The 25,177-nt window shown below is 44.1% G+C and overlaps 1 protein-coding gene across 9 annotated transcripts in view; it reads left to right on the top strand.

Annotated features, from left to right (window-relative positions):
* The window catches only part of KCNAB2 (potassium voltage-gated channel subfamily A regulatory beta subunit 2), a 416,103-nt gene that overhangs the window by 383,330 nt on the left and 7,596 nt on the right, over positions 1-25,177 (top strand). For 6 of the 9 annotated variants that reach the window (XM_063943446.1, XM_063943443.1, XM_063943444.1 and 3 more), the window contains 7 exons: positions 1,835-1,921; positions 3,305-3,349; positions 7,828-7,913; positions 11,319-11,439; positions 16,854-16,948; positions 22,989-23,109; positions 24,009-24,097. In XM_063943446.1, coding sequence (XP_063799516.1) covers positions 1,835-1,921; positions 3,305-3,349; positions 7,828-7,913; positions 11,319-11,439; positions 16,854-16,948; positions 22,989-23,109; positions 24,009-24,097 — 644 coding nt within the window. The remainder of the gene's footprint in view (positions 1-1,834; positions 1,922-3,304; positions 3,350-7,827; positions 7,914-11,318; positions 11,440-16,853; positions 16,949-22,988; positions 23,110-24,008; positions 24,098-25,177) is intronic. The other 3 variants (XM_063943448.1, XM_063943447.1, XM_063943442.1) reach the window with 1 other exon arrangement.

The following is a 25,177-nucleotide window of genomic DNA, read 5'->3' as shown; positions in this document are numbered from 1 at the left end:
CCCATGGCCTCTGCCGCTCAGACAGGACCTGCTGCAGCAGGGGCCCTGTCTGTTCCAAGACTTACCGCGGCTGCGTTTGACGGCATGGCGGTTGAACGCCGGATCCTGAAGGAAAAGGGCATTCCGGAGGAAGTCATTCCTACGCTGATTAAAGCCAGGAAAGATGTAACTGCAAAGCATTGTCACCGCATATGGCGGAAATATGTTGCTTGGTGTGAGGCCAAAAAGGCCCCAACAGAGGAATTTCAACTAGGTCGATTTCTGCATTTCCTACAAGCAGGAGTGACTATGGGCCTGAAATTAGGCTCCATTAAGGTACAGATCTCGGCTCTGTCGATTTTCTTCCAGAAAGAACTGGCTTCATTGCCTGAAGTTCAGACGTTTGTGAAGGGAGTGCTGCATATTCAGCCCCCGTTTGTGCCTCCAGTGGCACCTTGGGATCTCAACGTGGTGTTGAGTTTCTTAAAATCACATTGGTTTGAGCCACTTAAAACCGTGGATCTAAAATATCTCACGTGGAAAGTGGTCATGTTATTGGCCTTGGCTTCGGCCAGGCGTGTGTCAGAATTGGCGGCTTTGTCATGTAAAAGCCTTTATCTGATTTTCCATATGGATAGGGCAGAATTGAGGACTCGTCCTCAGTTTCTCCCTAAGGTGGTATCAGCTTTTCACTTGAACCAACCTATTGTGGTGCCTGCGGCTACTAGGGACTTGGAGGATTCCAAGTTGCTGGACGTAGTCAGGGCCTTGAAAATTTATGTTTCCAGGACGGCTGGAGTCAGGAAAACTGACTCGCTATTTATCCTGTATGCACCCAACAAGCTGGGTGCTCCTGCTTCTAAGCAGACTATTGCTCGCTGGATTTGTAGCACAATTCAGCAGGCGCATTCTGCGGCTGGACTGCCGCATCCTAAATCAGTAAAAGCCCATTCCACAAGGAAGGTGGGCTCATCTTGGGCGGCTGCCCGAGGGGTCTCGGCTTTACAACTTTGCCGAGCTGCTACTTGGTCAGGGGCAAACACGTTTGCAAAATTCTACAGATTTGATACCCTGGCTGAGGAGGACCTGGAGTTCTCTCATTCGGTGCTGCAGAGTCATCCGCACTCTCCCGCCCGTTTGGGAGCTTTGGTATAATCCCCATGGTCCTTTCGGAGTTCCCAGCATCCACTAGGACGTCAGAGAAAATAAGATTTTACTCACCGGTAAATCCATTTCTCGTAGTCCGTAGTGGATGCTGGGCGCCCGTCCCAAGTGCGGATTGTCTGCAATACTTGTACATAGTTACTGTTAACTAAAGGGTTATTGTTGAGCCATCTGTTGAGAGGCTCAGTTGTTTTCATACTGTTAAACTGGGTATTGTATCACGAGTTGTACAGTGTGATTGGTGTGGCTGGTAAGAGTCTTACCCGGGATTCAAAATCCTTCCTTATAATGTCAGCTCGTCCGGGCACAGTGTCCTAACTGAGGCTTGGAGGGGGGTCATGGTGGGAGGAGCCAGTGCACACCAGGTGACCTAAAAGCTTTCTTTAGTTGTGCCCAGTCTCCTGCGGAGCCGCTATTCCCCATGGTCCTTTCGGAGTTCCCAGCATCCACTACGGACTACGAGAAGTAGATTTACCGGTGAGTAAAATCTTATTTTCTTACACCAGATTGGTCATTTAATTAGATTTGTGTTTTAAAAAAGATACATTTGTGCTAAGCTGTTATTGGCAGCTAATTAGTGATGTTATTATAGAGAAACATGTATATTAATACAGATTACAGTTTAGTAACGATGTAATCTTTGACCGAAGGTTCAACAGGTGATGCGTTTGTTTCATTTTACATTGTTCAGGTTTAAAGGCTTCTTTAGACAGACTTCAGCTAGAATATGTGGATGTAGTGTTTGCCAACCGTCCTGATCCCAACACACCGATGGAAGGTAAGGACCCAATAGTCAACACAATACTTTTTCTCTTCAGTGTTTTCGATTGCACAACCTCTGTTTTTCAGTGATTCTTTGAGGATATTGTATATGTAAAAAATATATATATATATATATTTACATACCTGATTAAATTCTTTGCCCTTGTAAGTTGTTAAACAAAACATAGACCTTTGTGTGTGGTTTTTATATCACATTTCTTATATGCAATGTGTGGCATGAATAAAAAGGTTACATACATTACATCTGTTATGAGGACACATGTATGTGAAGTGTGTTTGTCACGTTAAATTTGAGCCTATTCCTATTTTTGTTTGTTTGTTGATTTAGGAGTAATTTAACCTCAGGTCTCGCCTTGCTTTTCGCAGTAAGAAGTAAATACTGTGATCATTATGTATTGATCGTAATTTTACCCAATGATATAATAAGCCACTTGTGAATTCCTATGATAAACGTAAAGCATAACTTCTTATTCCAACTGATTATATTTAAAATTTATTTTACGAATACTACTACTTTTAGTTGCATCATTGCCGTCATCATGAAATGAAAAACATTGATTTTAATTAAGCACTTATTTGTATAATATTTAAAATTAAAAAAACACCTAATTTTTTTGGGTGGGGGTTTTTTTTTCATTCCCATTTTTTGACCATAGTTTTTACATTTCAATTTTAGATTTGTTGTTTTTCAATTAACTTTAATACTTCATTATTGTAACGCATATGACATATAGCAGAATATTTAGATGACTATTATTATTATTTTTTTATTATGATTTTAAAAATATAATTTTGTCGGGCATTTTCCAGGATTAATTAATTCTTATCTTAATCAAATACTAAGTACATTTGCAAGAGGTTAAATGCTATTATTTTATCAATCCACTTAGTGCTCACTTTTTTGTCACTATTTTAAGTTACCTTTTAAGAAAATAAATATTCCATGATTTTATTTTTTATTCCTTATGGCAAATCTTAAAAAAAAAAAAAAAAAAGTAGTGTCCTAAATATATAATTGATCTGAATGTTTACGTGAAAGGAGGTGACTGTATGTCGAAGTTAGTGGTGGTTTGTTGTAACTTTTGCTGCCGATTGATCAGGTTTCTTTTGTTTGTTTTTTAATATAATTTTCCTTATTTGTTTATTAACTCATTCAAAACAATAACCACGCAAGTGAAGGGCATATAAGGGGTGTAATTTAATGAATTTCCCAATTAGTTTCTTAGCGACATATTTTTGATACAGTATTCTACGTTAAAAAATTCTCTCTTTATCAGCCACCATTAAATGATTCTGAAGCCCTATGCCCATTTGTCAACAATGTAATGAACTTACAGCTGTAAACTCTGGTCTATCTAAATCTTTCTTTTATCACCAGGAGACCCATTTAGTTCTTCCAAGTCGAGAACATTCATCATAGAAGGTACACAGTACCCACAGTCTCCATATTGAATTCTGTGTCCAAAAGGCATTTTATGGGACAGATAATGTATTTTTATCTTTACCATACAAGTGTTACCCCCACTCCCCCCCCCCACCTCCTCCAAAAAATTATCCATAAAATGCATAAATGAAATACCCTTTAAGAACATCTTGCAAGTAAAATCCTATTTTATTTTATAATCCCTTTAATATCCCCTACCCTCTTTCTGCCCTGATTTGTGTATCATATCATTATTATTGGATTTTTTTTCCCCTTTTGCATGGTAGAAACAGATTGGTGTATCTTCCTTTCCCTGTTTTTACTCTAAGCTTTTCAACTTCCTGCATCATTGATGTTTTTGTTCTTGTAGTCTTGTACCTTTTCATGGAGCACATTACTGTTGCGCCAGCACTTCCGTAATGTGAGGAAAATACTCAATGATGCCGTTTCACCTTCAAGAATTATGACCCTGCATCTTTTCTTGAAGAGATCCGTGCTAACGCTGGGCAAAAAAAAAAAAAAATCTAAAAGCAATTGTATAAGGTAGAGTGGTTAATAATTTTTAATTGATATTTTTTTTTTATTATTACTTATTTAGCAAACAATCTTTAATTTGATTTTCAAGTGGTAAATTCAAAAAACCACTCTAACAATTTCCTGTTCTGCTTTTTTGCCCAATTGTAGCATCTGTTCGTTATGCTTGTGTGATCTCTTTCATACCCAGCATTGTATAGCTATGGTATGCACCAGTGCACTCCTGAGGATCCATCTATCTTCTAGTATAATATGAGGCTTGCTGTCTAGGTGCTATGTGACAGCGCATGATCATGTTACCTGCATTATGAGAATCTTTTACTTTTCTTGGCATGAGCCTACGTTTCAGAAAATAGGAGGATTGCATGACGTAGTCTGTTGCGGCACTAGCCCCCGAAAGTGTTTCTAAAATAAATATATATATATATATATATATATATATATATACCCTGTGTAAAGAACCAGCTTTTAGATGGTCTGACAGATGCAACACTTTGTATTTGGACACACAAGTTTGTGTTGTGATTTTGGTGCCGTTTACCTCTAACCATGAAGTGAATCGCACTAAGCATGCGCGTTATGCAAATGTGATTTTATTATGATACTAAATAAGATTAAAAATGATTAAATATGAATGGAAAATGTGAACGTTGTAGATCTTCTTTTTTTTATAGATAGAAAATATTTTTTGTTTATACTTAAATTGCTTTTTAGAAACACTTAAAGTTGCACTTTGCTGTATGCCTTGCAAGCACTGTAGATTTATAACTTTCCTGCCATGTAGACAGTCTGTCCATGCTCATCCAATAACGCCTTTTGTGACATTACATTAATCGGATACATAATATATTGCTTACTTACTGTAAGTGTTCCTTACACTTGGCATGGTAACTCAACTCATTTTGAGTGAAGACTTTTTTTTGCAAATGTAATCACTTTGGTTAAATCTCCAGAACAAGCTGGAAATAATGGTGTCTCTGTTGAATCAACATTTGAAATTGCTCTTACAGTCAGTCTTAGCGTATACTGTATCTTGCATTAAACTAGTTGGTGTAGACCAATATCCTATATGTGATTTATTTTCTATTAAATCGGCCCTCTTCAATTTTACGCAGGGCTGGAATAAGACGCCAGGGGGCTCTAGGCAAAATACTGGTTGGAGCCCATGTTCCTTCTTAGTTTGTAAAAAGGAAAAAGCACACGCATAAAGATGTGTAGATGGGGGACCTTCAGTGTCCACTGGGTCCTTATCAGGAGAACAGGTTACCTATTGTGTAATCCAGCAACTTGTAATTTAGTTATAAGGACTGATCGTTTTGCATTGTTTGAACTTAAATCTTGGACTCCTAAAATGCGTTTGTGTCTCTGTCAAGATACCAGTTTTAGTTTTGGTCTACTGCCCACACACAGTATAGGGAACGAAAAATCAAATTATTAGATAGTCATACAACTAAATGGCATAATAGCAGTGGCACTTAATGATCCAGTGCTCTGGAAGGAAAGAATCAGAGTTACTGACTGACAGTGGGGGAGCACTGGAGACCAGGATAAGGTAGGGTGAGTGCCAAAGGGAAGGTGGGGGGGGGGGGGGGGGGGATGTTATTGCCTGTGTAGAGGAGTGGGGGTTATAATTGGGAAGAGATGTGGAAAAATGGCATAAGTTAAGAGTGAGACGAGTGCTGTGTTCTTAGGGCACGTTTGAGTACTAGCAGGCTGGCAGACAGTCTGATAGGGCGAGGAAGAGTACTGGCAAAATCTTGGATACATGGGTGGGGTTAGCTAATCAGTGCTGAGACATGACTACAATCAGAAGGATAGTGGAGAGGGATTGTGGTCTGAGAGGAGATCAGAGCTGTTTGTAAGTGGTTGAGTGATTTGAAAGTGAGGATGAGGAACGTATGATAGATTCTGAAGGGGAAAGAAAGCCCATTTAGAAGCTTTGGGAAAAGTTCAATCAGAATTACAGAAAGGAAGATGTAGCTAGCACCGACATTGTGGATCTATTTAGAAGGATAGAGGCGGAAGAGGTTGCAGTCAAGACTGAAGCAGACATGGGAATGAATAAGAGATTTGGTTGACTCTAGTGTGAGGAAAGGTCTAATCCTGAAGATACTGTGCAGGTGACCGCAGCAGGATTGTGGGGGTTGAAGGGGAGGGAGGAGTCATGCATGACACAGAGGCAACCGGGTTGAGAGATTGGAGAGAGAACATTGTTAGCGACACAGGGTGAGATGGCGGGGTGAAGGGATCCTGGAGGGGGAACAATGGGCTTAGTCTAAGGGGGGGGTACACATGGAGAAATCCGTGCTTAAATTCTAAGCAATCTGACCAGATTGCTTAGAAATTAAGCATGTATCTCTCCATGTGTAGGGTGCCGGCAACAGCAATGCGCGGTCTTGCTCGTCGCTATCGCCGGCTCTAGATGGCGCTCAGCATGCATCGCGCTGAGTGGGGGGAGAGATGTGTGTACAGGGTTTAAGATATGCTGAGGTGAAGAAAGTGTTAGGCCATCTAGGAAAAGATAGAAAAGAGACCGTTGTGGATAAGGACGGAGGGGGAAAGGTCAGGGGTGGAGAAGTAGAAGGTGGAATTGTAGACCGAAAGAGTTGGTGAGGTCAGGAAGGGATGAGATATAGAGAGAGAAGAGAAGGGGACCATAGAGTGTTGGGGAACACCAAAAGACAGACGAGAAGATATTGTACAGTGGTCTGCAGAGAAAGAGATGTTCTAGAGATAAAAGGGCAACCATGAGAGGGCCGTGGCATAAAGTCCAAGGAGGGCTTGAAGGAAAGGGTGATCAACTGTGAAAAAAGCAATGTAAATATTGTAAAACCATGTAAGATTTTACTCTTCAAAACTAGACGTTTGTGAGTTTTTATTCATTGAGTCATATATTTGCTAAATCAATCGCAAGCATCTTTGAAATTTTCCTGCAATTTGGTGTGACAAGGGTTGGTATAAAAGTATTATTCATTGTTGCTTGGAAAATGTAAATTACTTTATCTTAATAGGATGTACTACATTTGGTGGGCCAAAAATGGGCTGTTTTGTTGCCCCCTGCTCTGATGGGCCAAGGGCACAGTGGTAAGCATTGCTGCCTCGGTGGCACAGTGGTAAGCATTTTTGCTTCACAGCACTGGGGTCATGTATTAAATTCCCACCAGAGTCCTTTCTGTGTGTAGTTTGTATGACTTCCCGGTGCTTGTATTGGAGTCCTCTGGGTGCTCAGGTTTCCGCCCACACTCCAGACACATACGTACTAGTAAATTATTTCACTGCTGATGTAAAAATGGGCCCTAGCCTTCATGTGTGATAGAGAATTTAGACTGTAAGCTCCAGCGGGGCAGGACCTGATGTGATTGATGGCACATTATCTGTAATTATCAATTAAATATTCTCTATGCTGGCTCTATGTAATACAACACTAATTAAAAAACAAAACAGTTTGACTTCTTAATATACAGTATACGATCTTCTACTGTTACATAATTTGTCGCTGTTTCCACACCATGGACTGGAGTAGAGCGGCACATTTGGCCACGTCATATTACAGACAACACAACTACATCTTGCTATGTAAAAGAAAATGAATTCCGATTGCTCTTGGTTTATTAATGATGCACATAGAAATCGATGATCTTACAGCTATTGGTACTTGGGCATTGTAGACAACACTTGTATGTTCCTCCTTATGTTCTCCATCTTTCTCAAGTTTGGGAAAAGTGATAACTGCAAGAAAAGTCTTCGGACCTGGGTTCCCCTCGAGTGAACCAAGCATCGCTTACAAATGGACATTGATGAATTGCACTGCTTGCAAGATGTCCTTGCAGCATACTCTCCCCTCTCGGTGTTGTAGATTTAGCTTCCTGCATGGTATGGATTGTCTTTAAATGCTTAATAGAGTCTTTAACTGTCCTGTCTTTGCTCCATTACTTTCTCTGCAGAAACTGTCCGGGCTATGACCCACGTGATTAACCAAGGAATGGCAATGTACTGGGGTACCTCACGTTGGAGCTCTATGGAAATAATGGTAATTTTTTTTTAGACCTTTTCTATCATTCCATCACTGTATATAATGTTCTCCCGCATCATAACACCACCCTGCCTAACCACCAGTTTATTCTTCACCAATGATCATCAGAATGTATTAAAGTCCCTTAAAAGTCATACTCCTTATTATGCCATCCTCTTTGTTGGGAAGCAGTTAAATTCCCAACAGTCGGGATCCAAGCGGTCGAAATCCCGACACCCATTAAATCAGAATCCCTACCGCCGCCCAGAAACCCCACTTGGGTGGTGGTCCACGCCACCACCCGAGGGGGAATAGATTAGTGTGGTGAGCGCAGCGATATTCTGACTGTTGGGATTTTGGTGTCGGGATTCGACCGCCAGGATCCCGACAGTCAAGATTTCATACTGAACCCTCTGTGTTATATCCTCCAGACCTGCTGTTCGTGTGGACCGTAATATTCCGGTTATTTTGTCTATGTACTCTATATTGAAATCTGAAAGATATTACTTTCCCTCTAATGTTTTTCTCGGGATCCGGTCTGAAGATTGACAGTGCCTAGGTCGACCACTATAGGTCGACAGGGTTTCTAGTTCGACATGTTCTAGGTCGACAGGTCAAAATGTCGACATGAGTTTTTCACTTTTTTTCTTTTTTTGAACTTTTTCATACTTAACGATCCACGTGGACTACGATTGGAACGGTAATCTGTGTCGAGCGAAGCGAGGCACCTTGCCCGAAGCATGGCAAGCGAAGCGGGCCATGCGAGGGGACACAGTGCACTAGTTGGGCTTCCCGGTCACTGGCCCTCATTCCGAGTTGATCGGTCGCAAGGCGAATTTAGCAGAGTTACACACGCTAAGCCTACGCCTACTGGGAGTGTATCTTAGCTTCTTAAAATTGCGACCGATGTAATCGCAATATTGCGATTACAAACTACTTTGCTGTTTCTGAGTAACTTCAACCTTACTCTGCCTGTGCGATCAGTTCAGTGCTTGTCGTTCCTGGTTTGACGTCACAAACACACCCAGCGTTCGCTCAGACACTCCCCCGTTTCTCCAGCCACTCCTGCGTTTTTTCCTGAAACGGTAGCGTTTTCAACCACACGCCCATAAAACGCCGTGTTTCCGCCCAGTAACACCCATTTCCTGTCAATCACATTACGATCGCCGGAGCGATGAAAAAGCCGTGAGTAAAAATACTATCTTCATTGTTAAATTACTTGGCGCAGTCGCAGTGCGAATATTGCGCATGCGTACTAAGCGGATTTTCATTGCGATGCGATGAAAAATACCGAGCGAACGACTCGGAATGAGGGCCACTGTACGGAGAAAACAACGCCCCAAAAAACATGAAAAACTCATATCGACCTTTTGACCTAGAACATGTCGACCAAGAAACCCTGTCGACCTTCAACCCCTGTCGACCTATAGTGGTCGACCTAAACATTGTCGATCTAATGATCCACACCCGTTTTTCTCCCTCTCCCGGCCTATTACCTGTGTGTGTTATGTGTTTTTACCCATTGTAGCCTCGGGTACAACACATTTTAGTACTTAGGTTGGGTAGCTTTGAATACACAGTTTATACAGTGACTTGCTGTAAGTGCTCAGAAGGAAAGACTAGTATACTGGATTGTGACTGGGATGGTCCACTAAATAATCTAAAATGCCTATATTGGTTGTAGATTTTAAAAAAATAAAGAGTTGATGATAAGTTGGGTAGACAGGAGCTTGTTATTGCTAGATGCTTTCAGAAGAATTGAACATCATTATTTTTGGAGTTGAATGAGCATTTATCCGGAACCGCAAGATAGGGAGTATAGAAGTAAATGTGTATATTATTCAGATGATTCACTTAAGCTATATATAAATATGCACACAGCTGTGTGTGTGTTAGATCACACCGCATTTACCCCACTTATAGAGGCACCTTTCACAGTTACAGCATTCAGCTTTGGATTATTTTATGTTCTATTCCACGGAGTCCTTTCACCACTGTCGTCCGCTGACTAGATTTATTCTGCAATGTCATTTTGCCGCAGATATCTGTTGTCTATACTGCACATTTAGTCCTGGAAATCAGGGGTTGGAAATGTTTTCCTCTTCGGGTGCCAGACGTTCAACATAATCCAAAAAATGTCCAGTGCTCCACTCCCACCACCACTATACCATATGCAAACTTTTACAGAGGTAATAGATGGTACTAATAATGTTAGTGACTTCTCTGTCCTTTAGAGTTTACTCAAGTTTGGGTGACGATTTGTAATTGAGAGAATTTTGGATTGTTTCTTCAACTGTGAGCAGGACAGTCTGTAGCAAGATGCACTCACTAATGCCCAGGCTTCACGGGGTATGCAGGCCGCAGTTGGGTTCTCCGGTTTGGAGCAAGTCTAGTGATACCTACACCTGGACTAAACCATGCCAGAGATGATAATTTCAAGCCTGATTCCAGCGGAGTAGACGGTGCAAAATAATAAATAATGGGCTCAGCTATATCTAACTGGTACCTGTTAATTATACGGCCGGCATGCTGCTGATTGTCGCACCCAAACTCGCAACTTCTAGTGCCGGACTTGCAATTTTTTTCTTGTAGCCCTGTGAGGCTGCACAGGGCCAGATTTGCAGTTAGCATGTTGCCAGTGAACAAGGTGTTAAGTATGCTTCCGGGGATCCAGCTGGAATCGGGCTTGAAATTATCATCTCTGGCATGGTATAGTCCAGGTGTAGGTATCACTAGACTTGCTCCAAACCGGAGAACCCAACTGCGGCCTGCATACCCCGTGAAGCCTGGGCATTAGTGAGTGCAACACCTGTGGTGGTGCACCCACCGCTATCTGCAGAATGGGTCAGCGGTCACTGATAAAGCTGTCAGAAGCCCCACACCGGAGCTGGTGGGTAACCTGGGTTTCTGGTGGGTAATCTGGTCAAACTTACCGAGACTCATCTCAGCCACCGCTTGCTGCAATGTAAGATCAGCAGTCAACAATCCGGAGCCGTCCTAGCTACTCACACAGGAGCTGCAGGGTTTCTGGAAATGGGACTCAGTTGGTCATACAGTAGCGGCAGGTGCTCTCCCGCTTGCTGCAGTGTATAACCAGCAGTCAGAAGCAGCACCCGGCGAGGCAATATTTACAGCACTGTAGGGCGAGGCTATATTTGCAATATGTGTGGGCCACCGGACAACCTCTCCATTTGCACTTTCTGTAATCCAGCTCTGGGGCTGTGAACAAAAGTCTGCAAGTCTGGCGGTAAAGTAAGTGCACATATAGCAACACTTACTTGTGGGTGCGAACTGCCCCCTTAATTTGTGTGCTAAGCTAATAAGTGGTCAACGGCGAACCATTCCTTCTGGTCGATCAGCAGAATATCTAGTCCACGTTCCAGAGTATGTATACACATTATGTTGGCTTTATTTCTGTTCTAGGAAGCATATTCGGTAGCGCGACAGTTCAATCTGATTCCCCCTATCTGTGAACAAGCTGAATATCACATGTTTCAAAGAGAAAAAGTAGAGGTCCAACTGCCAGAGCTGTTTCATAAGATCGGTAAGTTACCCCCTTACAAACCACATGAATGTTTTCAGTGGAACTATTTAAATATGATATCTATGTCTAAGTGGTATAGTACTCCCGCGTATCTACAAGTGATGTATTACTTGTGACCCCCTTCTTATGGAGAACTGAAGGGTTGTGGGGGCTGGTGAAAGAGAGTCTGAATGTTGCAGATATCTCCGCACTGCTTTACTGGTCTACAGAAGGGCTACCTTTACCGCACCACAAGGCTCATTCAGGTGCTGTTGTTCTTGCTGCTGCCGTTGCTATATTTTGCAGTATGCAATTGCAATTACAGAGGTGTCCTCCTATATCTTACCTCAGTACGCCTCGCAGGCGTGAGCTGACAGGTCCCCTGCAATCCGTTAGCATCGGGCATCTTTTTTTGCTGAAAATACGTCTTATTTGCATCAGTATGTGAATAAGACGCACAAGCAAACTCTGCTGATTAAATTTGGCATGCCTATAGTCTGTGTGCGACCAAGCCTGTATCTGCATACGAAATGCTACGTTACTGCGTTTTCTAGGAAAACACTGTAGCAAAGCGGTTTGTATGCAGATACAGATGTGGTCACACACAGAATATAGGCACGTCGCAGATCATTTTAATCAGCAGAAGCTGCTTGTGCGTCCTATTTGCATTGTACGCAAAGACTCCCAGCACTACCAAGTCACGCCATGGCAAGGTGTAATTAGAAACGACGTTCATCATTCAGGGAGGCTAGATGTAAGTGGACACATCTGTATATCCTAATATGGGTAGAAGCTAAACTGAGAATAGGGACGCCCACTGCAGTAGCATCATTTCCATCCAGCAGCATATAATTGCTGATTTGCGTCGCAAATCGGGTCATGTTGCACAGTCTGAGTGCTTCTGTAGACGCGCAGGCTGAGCTGCTCTCCAGTAACAAGTAAGATCACAGCTGCTAGTTTTTGCACCCCCAGGAAACGTCATGGTGTGTCATGGCGGTCATGACACACCTGTGTTTACCCGACTACTCCCCGTCCCCACCCCCAAATAATTGTCTTCTTGCTTTGTGACTAATTCCTCGGTGCAATCGCAGTTTACTCTCTGCGCGTGTGCACTGCAGCTCAGAAGCATGAGCAGTAAAAAAACATCAACCGATTTGTGTGCAATAGCGGCTTTGTAATGAGTCTCCTTGCCCCAACACAGCTTGTTGGCTTGTATGGCTGCATTGCTACTCTCACTCTGTTGAAGCCACTCCTCCATACCTTGTGCTGAAGAGAAGATTGTCTGTATCGGTGCTCTCTACCAGTGGTTATGAATGCATAGGTAGAGGACAGTGGTATATATGATGTGATATGCATGTCTCTGCCCACCATTCTTAAAGGCATAATTACAGTATTAAGAAAACCCTTACTGTGTTTTATTTGCAATGAAAAACATTGTACCTCCGTTTGTGCCTACCTCACCCAAACCTGGCTGCAATGTATTGGTGTCCACTTGCTAAAATAAGTGGCTTTACCACCTAAGAATAAATATGCTTAGAATTTTGATATAGGGATGGCCATCAGTGTTTTAATCATCTATGGTGCCAATAATGTTTAACATCAGTGGCATGATCCATTGATGGTTTGCAACCACCGATGGACATTCCTGCTGTGGGGAAGAAACAGGCGGTGGGCCATTCATGAGGGGGCGGAGTAGGGATGGACATCGAATGATTGCTGAGCTTCTGCCATGAACATTTTTTATGTGATGGTCACTAACAATCACATCAAAAGAACTGAATAAAAAAAGAAACATTCTGATGGTTTGCGAATGTGCAAAAAAAAATGATTGTGCTAGGGATGCCCATCTGGTTATCCATTGATAAACCCATTGGTTGTTAACGTCAATGGTGTGAAATCATCAACAGGGGATTATCGATGGTTCACCCACCAATGCTCATTCCTATACGATTAATCACTTTGCAGTGTCAGCCAATCAAAGGTGAGGGAGGGGCTTCACGGTTGCATTGGGCGACTAAGTTATCTTCTCCTGGGCAGGGAGAGCATTTTTTAAAACCCATTGGGAGGCTCTGGGCCATTAATAGCAGAGAACCATTGGATCTATGCCATTGATGACAAATTCATCAACCAATGTCTGTTAACCGTTGATGGTTGTTGGCTATTGATGAACAACCCTAGTTTGCGCATGCAAAATAGCAAGCCGCGACTGTTCTCCATGTCAGATAGCTGAATTCACCTGTATCTTAACATCGGTGGCCGTCGCCTCCACACCATTCAATGGTGGCTACCATAAGAAATCCGCCATCAAGTGGTCAAAACACTACCATCAAAAGAAAACATTGATGGTGTTAAACCATGGAAAATCAATATCAATCTCTATGGCGGGGGTTAGCGGGCCATCGGGGGCATGGCCAAACTCCATGCCCCCTGCATGAAAAAAAAAAAAAACACTGCTGCCTCTCATCCATTGATGGTGAAGGACCATTGGCAAGACCATTGGTGAATAACCATCGATGATTGTTAACCATTGATGGTTAGTGATCTTTCCCTATTTTGAAATCTTCCCTATTTTGTCCTTCTGGCAAATCCCAGAAAGGCTGATGGACCAGTCCGGCCTAAAAGCCTGACCGAGCGATGCTGCTCGGCCATAAGGCAAACAGAGAGCCAGGGGCTGGTCATGCAGCTCCGCTTCCCTGCGCTCTGCTCGTCGCCCAGCACATAGAGACATGGAGGAAGCACAAGTAAATCTTGGCCACATCCCTTTCTTGTTCACACACTGCCAGGGCTATTTTAGTGCCCCAGTCCTTTGGAAAAGATGGGGGTATCTCTGGGGCCAGTTACATGTTTCACTGAATCTGTAAATGAGGTAAAACACATGCATCGAAAAGGAGGTAACACACATGCATTGTAAAGGAGGTAACACACATGCATTGTAAAGGAGGTAACACACATGCATTGTAAAGGAGGTAACACACATGCATTGTAAAGGAGGTAACACACATGCATTGTAAAGGAGGTAACACACATGCATTGTAAAGGAGGTAACACACATGCATTGTAAATGAGGTAACACACATGCATTGTAAAGGAGGTAACACACATGCATTGTAAATGAGGTAACACACATGCATTGTAAATGAGGTAACACACATGCATTGTAAAGGAGGTAACACACATGCATTGTAAAGGAGGTAACACACATGCATTGTAAAGGAGGTAACACACATGCATTGTAAAGGAGGTAACACACATGCATTGTAAAGGAGGTAACACACATGCATTGTAAAGGAGGTAACACACATGCATTGTAAAGGAGGTAACACATGCATTGTAAAGGACACATGCATAGTAAAGGAGGTAACACACATGCATTGTAAATGAGGTAACAAACATGCATTGTAAAGGAGGTAACACACATGCATTGTAAAGGAGGTAACACACATGCATTGTAAATGAGGTAACACACATGCATTGTAAATGAGGTAACACACATGCATTGTAAATGAGGTAACACAGATGCATTGTAAATGAGGTAACACACATGCATTGTAAATGAGGTAACACACATGCATTGTAAAGGAGGTAACACACATGCATTGTAAATAAGGTAACACACATGCATTGTAAAGGAGGTAACACATGCACACACATGCATTGTAAAGGAGGTAACACACATGCACACACATGCATTGTAAAGGAGGTAACACACATGCATTGTAAAGGCGGTAACACACATGTATTGTAAAGGAGGTAACACATGTATTGTAAAGGAGGTAACACACATGCATTGTAAAGGAGGTAACACACATGCATTGTAAAGGCGGTAACACATGTATTGTAAAGGAGGTAACACACATGCATTGTAAAGGCGGTAACACACATGCATTGTAAAGGCGGTAACAGGTAACACACATGCATTGTAAAGGCGGTAACACACATGCATTGTAAAAGAGGTAACACACATGCATTGTAAAAGCGGTAACACATGCATTGTAAAGGTGGTAACACACATGCATTGTAAAGGCGGTAACACACACGCATTGTAAAGGAGGTAACACACATGCATTTTAACAAATAACAATAATCAGGTTACACAACATAAAACAGAATTCTTTATTTGCTGGCACTCTCCACATAATGTCCAGTATAACAGTAACACGTTCTCTTAGTCTTGTAACTGATCCATATATGAAATGATTCAGAGTACTTATATATGTATAAGCTGAAGCTTTTATCTCGGTATTACTGTCAGCCTGCTTATCTGCCGCTCCTCATTATGTTATGTATGGAGCAGACACTCTGTTTGATCCGCTTGGTGGTCACTGAATCTCTATAGGGAGCATTGCAGCTCACTTATACTTACAGTATGTCAGTGCACAGAGACTGAGTGCATAATAATGTTAAACAGTGGGGTAGGTATGGTTCTGTTGCTACTTACAGTATGTGGACACCCCTTCTCTTTAGAATGCTTGGCTATTTCAGACGCCACCATTACTAACAGAGGCATAAAATCCAATATTCAGCTCTGCAATCTCCATAGTCGCACATTACTCGTAGACTGGGTTGTACTGACGCCCAGGTTATTGTGAAGTGGAAATGTTTAGGAGTGACCACAGCTCAGCTGTGAAGCAGCAAGCTACAAATACACGTTAGATGGGACCACTGCGCATTGAAGCACATAGCGCATAAAAATTGTCTGTCCTCAGTGGCATCACTCTTTGCACACTGGCTCTTGGAGCAAAGACCGCACAAGAACTGTTGTTCAGGAGCCTCACGGATTGGGTTTCCATAGTGGAGATGCCACACACAAGCCTCATATCACCATGTGCAATGCAGACATCAGCTGGAATGGTGTAAAGCCCAACGCCATTGGACTTTGGTGCAGTGACCAATAACGCTTCTCTAATGGACACTTAATTTCAAGGAAGGGAAATATTAATGTTACAGCATACAGTCTAGAGAATTTCATGCCACCAACTTTGTGCCAACAGTGTGGGGAAGGACAATGTTCCTGGGCAAAAAGTAAGGTCCATGAAACTATGGTTTGTGTAGTTTGGAGGTGAAGAATATGACTGGCCTGCACACAGCCCTGACCACAACCCCACTGAACACCTTTTGGGATGAATTGGAACTCCAGGCCAACCTTACTAACACTCTTGTGACTGGGTGAATTGAAAACCTTGCCAGAGGAGTGGGGGCTGTTATATTATCAAAGTAGGGTCCAATTCCACGTTATTGCCCATGGGTTTGGAATTAAATGTTTTGGGTGTGATCGGGTGTCCACATACTATTGGCCATGTAGAGTATCTGTATCATGTAAAGCCCTGTGTACCATGGTGGTGTTTTTTTTTCTCTCCTAATATTCTATCTATACAGGTTTAGCATAAACCCAAGCCTAGCTTTCAGAGCAAATTGTTCTTCCTGATCCTCTCCAGGTGTAGGCGCTATGACGTGGTCACCGCTCGCTTGTGGAATAGTTTCTGGAAAGTATGATGGGGGGATTCCACCATATTCTAGAGCCTCACTCAAGGTATATTTACTAAAAAAAAAAAATTAAGAATTTAGGGACATTTGTGCAAGAAAATGTATTGTCATTTCTCTGACATCCTAGTGGATGCTGGGAACTCCGTAAGGACCATGGGGAACAGCGGCTCCGCAGGAGACTGGGCACAACTAAAGAAAGCTTTAGGACTACCTGGTGTGCACTGGCTCCTCCCTCTATGACCCTCCTCCAGACCTCAGTTAGAATCTTGTGCCCGGCTGAGCTGGATGCACACTAGGGGCTCTCCTGAGCTCCTAGAAAAGAAAGTATATTTTAGGTTTTTTATTTTCAGTGAGATCTGCTGGCAACAGACTCACTGCTACGAGGGACTAAGGGGAGAAGAAGCGAACCTACCTGCTTGCAGCTAGCTTGGGCTTCTTAGGCTACTGGACACCATTAGCTCCAGAGGGATCGAACACAGGGCCCGACCTCGATCGTCCGGTCCCGGAGCCGCGCCGCCGTCCCCCTTACAGAGCCAGAAGCATGAAGATGGTCCTGAAAATCGGCGGCAGAAGACTTCGGTCTTCAACAAGGTAGCGCACAGCACTGCAGCTGTGCGCCATTGCTCCTCATGCACACCTCACACTCCGGTCACTGATGGGTGCAGGGCGCTGGGGGGGGGGGGGGGGGGGGCGCGCCCTGAGCAGCAATATTAACACCTTGGCTGGCAAAATAATCACAATATATAGTCCCAGAGGCTATATATGTGAAAAATACCCCTGCCAGGATCCATAAAAAAGCGGGAGAAAGTCCGCCGAAAAAGGGGCGGGGCTATCTCCCTCAGCACACTGGCGCCATTTTCTCTTCACAGTGCAGCTGGAAGACAGCTCCCCAGGCTCTCCCCTGTAGTTTTCAAGCTCAAAGGGTTAAAAAGAGAGGGGGGGCACTAAATTTGGGCGCAAAATCTGTGTATTATAGCAGTTATAAGGGAAAAATCACTGTGGGTAGTGTGAATCCCTGCATTATATAGCGCTCTGGTGTGTGCTGGCATACTCTCTCTCTGTCTCCCCAAAGGACTTTGTGGGGTCCTGTCCCCAGTCAGAGCATTCCCTGTGTGTGTGCGGTGTGTCGGTACGGCTGTGTCGACATGGTTGATGAGGAGGCTTATGTGGAGGCGGAGCAGATGCCGATAAATGTGAGGAGGCTTATGTGGGGCCGACACCAGAGTGGATGGATAGGTGGAAGGTATTAACCGACAGTGTCAACTCCTTACATAAAAGGCTGGATGACGTAACAGCTGTGGGACAGCCGGCTTCTCAGCCCGCGCCTGCCCAGGCGTCTCAAAGGCCATCAGGGGCTCAAAAATGCCCGCTACCTCAGATGGCAGACACAGATGTCGACACGGAGTCTGACTCCAGTGTCAACGAGGTTGAGACATATACACAATCCACTAGGAACATCCGTTGCATGATCTCGGCAATGAAAAATGTGTTACACATTTCTGACATTAACCCAGGTACCACAAAAAAGGGGTTTTATGTTTGGGGAGAAAAAGCAGACAGTGTTTTGTTCCCCCATCAGATGAGTGAATGAAGTGTGTGAAGAAGCGTGGGTTCCCCCGATAAGAAACTGGTAATTTCTAAAAAGTTACTGATGGCGTACCCTTTCCCGCCAGAGGATAGGTCACGTTGGGAGATATCCCCTAGGGTGGATAAGGCGCTCACACGTTTGTCAAAAAAGGTGGCACTGCCGTCTCAGGATACGGCCACTTTGAAGGAGCCTGCTGATAAAAAGCAGGAGGCTATCCTGAAGTCTGTATATACACACTCAGGTACTATACTGAGACCTGCAATTGCCTCAGCATGGATAGTGCTGCTGCAGCGTGGTCTATTACCCTGTCAAGACAGGGATACTATTTGCTAACCATAGAGCATATTAAAGATGTCGTCTTATATATGAGGGATGCACAGAGGGATATTTGCCGGCTGGCATCCAGAATTAATGCAATGTCCATTCTGCCAGGAGGGTATTAGGGACCCGGCAGTGGACAGGCGATGCTGACCTTAGAAGGCACATGAAGATTCTGCCTTATAAGGGTGAGGAATTGTTTGGGGATGGTCACTGGGACCTCGTATCCACAGCAACAGCTGGGAAGGAAAAAATTTACCTCAAGTTTCCTCACAGCCTAAGAAAGCACCGTATTATAAGGTACAGTCCTTTCGGCTTCAGAAAAGCAAGCGGGTTAAAGGCGCTTCCTTTCTGCACAGAGACAAGTGAAGAGGAAAAAAGCTGCACCAGACAGCCAGTTCCCAGGCTCAAAAATCTTGACCCGCTTCCTCTGAGTCCACCGCATGACGCTGGGGCTCTACAGGTGGAGCCAGGTGCGGTGGGGGCGCGTCTCGGGAACTTCAGCGACCAGTGGGCTCGCTCACAGGTGGATCCCTGGGTTCTGCAAGTAGTATCACAGGGATACAAGCTGGAGTTTCGGGGCGACTCCCCCTCGCCGTTACCTCAAATCAGCCTTGCCTGCTGCCCTCGAGGAGAGGTAGTACTGGCGGCAATTCACAAGCTGTACTTCCAGCAGGTGATAATCACGGTACCCCTCCTTCAACAAGGCTGGGGTTACTATTCCACAATGTTTGTGGGACCGAAACCAGACGGTTCGGTGAGACCCATTCTAAAATTGAAATCCTTGAACACTTATATACGAAGGTTCAAGTTCAAAATGGAATCGCTCAGGGCGGTTATTGCAAGCCTGGACGAAGGGGATTACATGGTATTACTGGACATCAAGGATGCTTACCTGCATGTCCCCATTTACCCTCCTCACCAGGAGTACCTCAAAATTGTGGTACAGGACTGTCATTACCAATTCCAGACGTTGCCGTTGGTCTGTCCCCGGCACCGAGGGTATTTACCAAGGTAATGGCCGAAATGATAATACTCCTTCGAAAGAAGGGAGTTATAATTATCCCGTACTTGGACGATCTCCTTATAAAGGCGAGGTCCAGGGAGCAGTTGTTCGTCGGAGTAGCACTATCTCGGGAAGTGCTACAACAGCACGGCTGGATTCTGAATAGTCCAAAGTCGCAGCTGGTTCCTACGACGCGTCTACTGTTCCTGGGTATGGTTCTGGACACAGAACAGGAAAAAGGGTTTCTCCCGGAGGAGGCGGCCAAGGAGTTGTCATCTCTAGTCAGAGACCTCCTAATACAAATACAGGTGTCGGTGCATCAATGCACGCGAGTCCTGGGAAAGATGGTAGCTTCTTGCGAAGAAATTCCATTCGGTAGGTTCCATGCAAGGATCTTCCAGTGGGATTTGTTGGACAAGTGGTCCGGGTCGCATCTTCAGATGCATCGGCTGATAACCCTGTCTCCAAGGGCCAGGGTGTCGCTGTTGTGGTGGCTGCAGAGTGCTCATCTTCTAGAGGGCCGCAGATTCGGCATACAGGACTGGGTCCTGGTGACCACAGATGCCAGCCTTCGAGGCTGTGGGGCAGTCACACAGGGAAGAAACTTCCAAGGATTATGGTCAAGTCAGGAGACTTCCCTACACATAAATATTCTGGGACTAAGGGCCATTCACAATGCCCTAAGTCAGGCTAGACCCCTGCTTCAACACCAGCCGGTGCTGATCCAGTCAGACAACATCACGGCGGTCGCCCATGTAAACCAGCAGGGCGGCACAAGAAGCAGGATGGTGATGGCAGAAGCCACAAGGATTTTCCGAGAGGCGGAAAATCATGTGTTAGCACTGTCAGCAGTGTTCATTCCCGGAGTGGACAACTGGGAAGCAGACTTTCTCAGCAGGCACGACCTCCACCCGGGAGAGTGGGGACTTCATCCAGAAGTCTTCAAACTGATTGTACACCATTGGGAAAGGCCACAGGTGGACATGATGGTGTCCCGCCTCAACAAAAAGCTAAAAAGATATTGTGCCAGGTCAAGGGACCCTCAGGCGATAGCTGTGGACGCTCTGGTAACACCGTGGGTGTACCAGTCGGTGTATGTGTTCCTTCCTTTGCCTCTCATACCCAAGGTATTGAGAATACTAAGAAGGAGAGGAGTAAGAACTATACTTGTGGTTCCGGATTGGCCAAGAAGAGCTTGGTACCCAGAACTTCAAGAAATGATCTCAGAGGACTCATGGCCTCTATCGCTCAGACAGGACCTGCTGCAGCAGGGGCCCTGCCTGTTCCAAGACTTACCACGGCTGTGTTTGACGGCATGGCGGTTGAACACCGGATCCTAAAGGAAAAAGGCATTCCGGAGGAAGTCATTCCTACGCTGATTAAGGCTAGGAAAGATGTGATCGCAAAATATTATCACCGCATATGGCAAAAATATGTTGCTTGGTGTGAGGCCAGGAAGGCCCCAATGGAGGAATTTCAACTGGGTCGATTTCTGCACTTCCTACAGCCAGGAGTGACTACGGGCCTAAAATTGGGTTACGTTAAGGTCCAGATTTCGGCTCTGTACATTTTCTTCCAAAAAGAACTGGCTTCACTGCCTGAAGTTCAGACTTTTGTTAAGGGAGTGCTCCATATTCAGCCCCGTTTGTGCCTCTAGTGGCACCGTGGGATCTCAACGTGGTGTTGGATTTCCTGAAGTCGCATCGGGTTGAGCCACTTAAATCCGTAGAGCTAAAATACCTCACGTGGAAAGTGGTCATGCGGTTGGCCTTGGCGTCGGCCAGGCGTGTATCAGAATTGGCGGTTTTGTCATGCAAAAGCCCTTATCTGATTTTCATATGGATAGGGCGGAATTGAGGACTCGTTCCCAATTCCTTCCTAAGGTGGTATCAGCTTTTCATGTGAACCAACCTATTGTGGTGCCTGCGGCTACGTGGGACTTGGAGGACTCCAAGTTACTGGACGTAGTCAGGGCCCTGAAAATATATGTTTCCAGGACGGCTGGAGTCAGGAAAACTGACTCGCTATTTATCCTGTATGCACCCAACAAGCTGGGTGCTCCTGCTTCTAAGCAGACTATTGCTCGCTGGATCTGTAGCACGATTCAACTTGCACATTCTGCGGCTGGACTGCCGCACCCTAAATCTGTAAAAGCCCATTCCACGAGGAAAGTGGGCTCTTCTTGGGCGGCTGCCCGAGGGGTCTCGGCTTTACAACTTTGCCGAGCTGTTACTTGGTCGGGTTCAAACATTTTTGAAAAAAGTCTACAAGTTTGATACCCTGGCTGAGGAGGACCTTGAGTTTGCTCATTCGGTGCTGCAGAGTCATCCGCACTCTCCCGCCCGTTTGGGAGCTTTGGTATAATCCCCATGGTCCTTACGGAGTTTCCAGCATCCACTAGGACGTCAGAGAAAATAAGATTTTACTCACCGGTAAATCTATTTCTCGTAGTCCGTAGTGGATGCTTGGCGCCAGTCCCAAGTGCGGATTGTCTGCAATACTTGTATATAGTTATTGCCTAACTAAAGGGTTATTGTTAAGAGCCATCTGTTAGTGAGGCTCAGATATATTTCATACTGTTAACTGGGTATAATATCACGAGTTATACGGTGTGATTGGTGTGGCTGGTATGAGTCTTACCCGGGATTCCAAATCCTTTCCTTATTGTGTCAGCTCTTCCGGGCACAGTATCCTAACTGAGGTCTGGAGGAGGGTCATAGAGGGAGGAGCCAGTGCACACCAGGTAGTCCTAAAGCTTTCTTTAGTTGTGCCCAGTCTCCTGCGGAGCCGCTGTTCCCCATGGTCCTTACGGAGTTCCCAGCATCCACTACGGACTACGAGAAATAGATTTACCGGTGAGTGAAATCTTATTTTTTCTGTTTGTATTTGAATAATTTGCGCACTAGAGAGAATTGTACGGAACTAGTTTCTTTCATTCACGGACTTACAAAGAGTGCGGCCCTGATGATTTAATAAACCTGGTGGCTTTGAGATTTGCATATTGCATGTGAGGCGCACCAGAGCCTTGAGTATAAAGGTCCTTTAAATTATTATTTTATGCTAAGCAGAGGTCCATTGTCACTGTCATTGGTCTTGTGGCTTGAAGTCACATTAGAATGGCACTACAAGTACCTCTGCAAGTTTTTGGTCTTAAGTCTTGTTCTGTTTTTAAAGGGTTATCAGTGGTTAAAAGACAAAATATTGAGTGAAGAAGGAAGACGACAGCAAGCTAAACTGAAAGAGCTGCAAGCCATCGCAGAGCGTTTGGGTTGCACCCTTCCCCAATTAGCAATTGGTGAGTACATAACATAGCTGCTCCACTTAATACAGCAGATACGTCCAACCTGGCCGGTATAGGGTCAGCTTCTATGGGTGACCCTGCAGAGATTCCAAGATGCAGAGAAGAGCATGGAAGTTGGCGGCAGTTTCTGCACCTTCAGTCCTAATCAACATAAAATTATATTGGAAACCGTTTAATACAAGCAAATATTTGTAAAATACCACTGTTGGGTGTATGGTCATGCTCCGATATACGCTGATGTGTTTAACAAGCCATCATATGTATATTAGAGTGTGATTAGATTGCCCACACACCTAATGGACCTAATGGTGGAAATATCACAGTATATGTTACCAGCTCATGGTAGGACTGAGGCATTATAACTAAGATAAATGGCATCAAAATTACTGACAAAGCAACACTGCACATACAATTCTATGTGTGTACTAATGCCATTATATAATGTTTCTAAATGTACAATGTTTTAGAAACTGTTACCAGCTTATAAAATGCCCAATTCCAGGTTGGAAGCTGCAAACCATTATCCATTACATATATGTATATGTCGGTTGAGGGGTAATGACAAGAACCCATTTTACAGTGTCACCCTCATCTGAGTGAGGTGTCATACTGGTCCCTCTCATGGTGTATGTTGTTCCTTATATACTGAGGGAGACCATCATATAATATTGGGGATTGATTATCTTTGTACACCATATATAAAAATGCTCATTTTGTAATGTTGTAGCATGTATTCATAGAAATAGCCTTGCTTATGTCAAAGTCAGTGCCTATGGAATTGGAAGTTGAATATGCCAGCACTCAGAAGCATGCAGTGAGCAACATCTCATCAATAATGGAAATTATGTTGAGTCTCAGTCACATCTTGTAACATCTGACAATTATCTTTGCAGCCTGGTGTCTGAGGAATGAAGGTGTTAGTTCAGTCTTGTTAGGGGCATCCAATGCTGACCAACTTCTGGAGAATATTGGCGCAATACAGGTTTGTAGAACATACTTATACAGTAGTACACATTTTCAGCAGCACAGAGGAGGGGGAGCAGGTGATGGCATGATGATATTGTTTAGAAATTTTCGCGCAACCAGTGGGCTTGTGTATCAAAGCTTGGAGAGAGGGTAAAATACCAACCAATCGTCTCCTTAACTGTCATTTTTCAAACACAGCCTGTAAACGGACAAGAGCTGATTGGCTGATACTTTATTTCTCTCCAAGCATTGATACATATGCCCCAAAGACACTGACTTCCTATTTTCGATACTCTGGAATATATTTAAATCTAAAGGGAAATAGATAGTTAGTGTAGAACAATAAAAAAGATTTCCAATGTACAAAAAGCGCCATGTATTTTTCCTTTAAAAGGATTGCCCACGTTAAGCAAATAGGGCACTCTGTTACCAGAAGCCAACAGCTAGTGCACCTCTAGGAGGAGGGCTACTCATTGGGCTTGGCTAAAGTGCACGAGTCAGACCACTTCAGGTCACACAAAGGGCTGCCAGAGAGTGAATGTACAGTAGTGCCCCCCATGTGTTAAACTGGCAGAACGACAAATTCATTTTACTCCCTTCAGTGGAGCTGGAAAATGTTAAGAGGCGGACTCTTTGTATGAGGGGCATGGTTATCTCTGCAGACTGCACTTGGCTGACCGCCAATGTCTTAACGCCCTATTAAAACACAGCAGCAACACTACAAGTACCACTGTTAGGTGCACACAGCTCCCCCCTCAGTGGCATGGAGACAAAGCACCCTAGGCCTCCTTTCCCCCAACCTGCCCAGACATTACATCAGTAGCATTAATATTTATTAAATGGGCCTAATTTTCCACAACCTGCTCAACATTAATTTATCCGCCACATTTTAATACAAAGTGCATTGATTCATAACTTCTGAAATATACCAGTAGCTCCCACATACAACCAGTGCCTACCACCAGCCCTCACATAACATTTACACCCATCCCACATCATACAGTAACCCCCCTCTGCCTCCCATATAATACTCTTTTCAAATTACCTCCCACAATACACACTCCCGACCCCACTTTATATTAAGAATATTCTCCCA

Source organism: Pseudophryne corroboree, chromosome 10 (genome assembly GCF_028390025.1).
Source record: "Pseudophryne corroboree isolate aPseCor3 chromosome 10, aPseCor3.hap2, whole genome shotgun sequence".
Taxonomy (NCBI): Eukaryota; Metazoa; Chordata; class Amphibia; order Anura; family Myobatrachidae; genus Pseudophryne; species Pseudophryne corroboree.
This window is presented reverse-complemented; position numbering and strand designations above follow the sequence as displayed.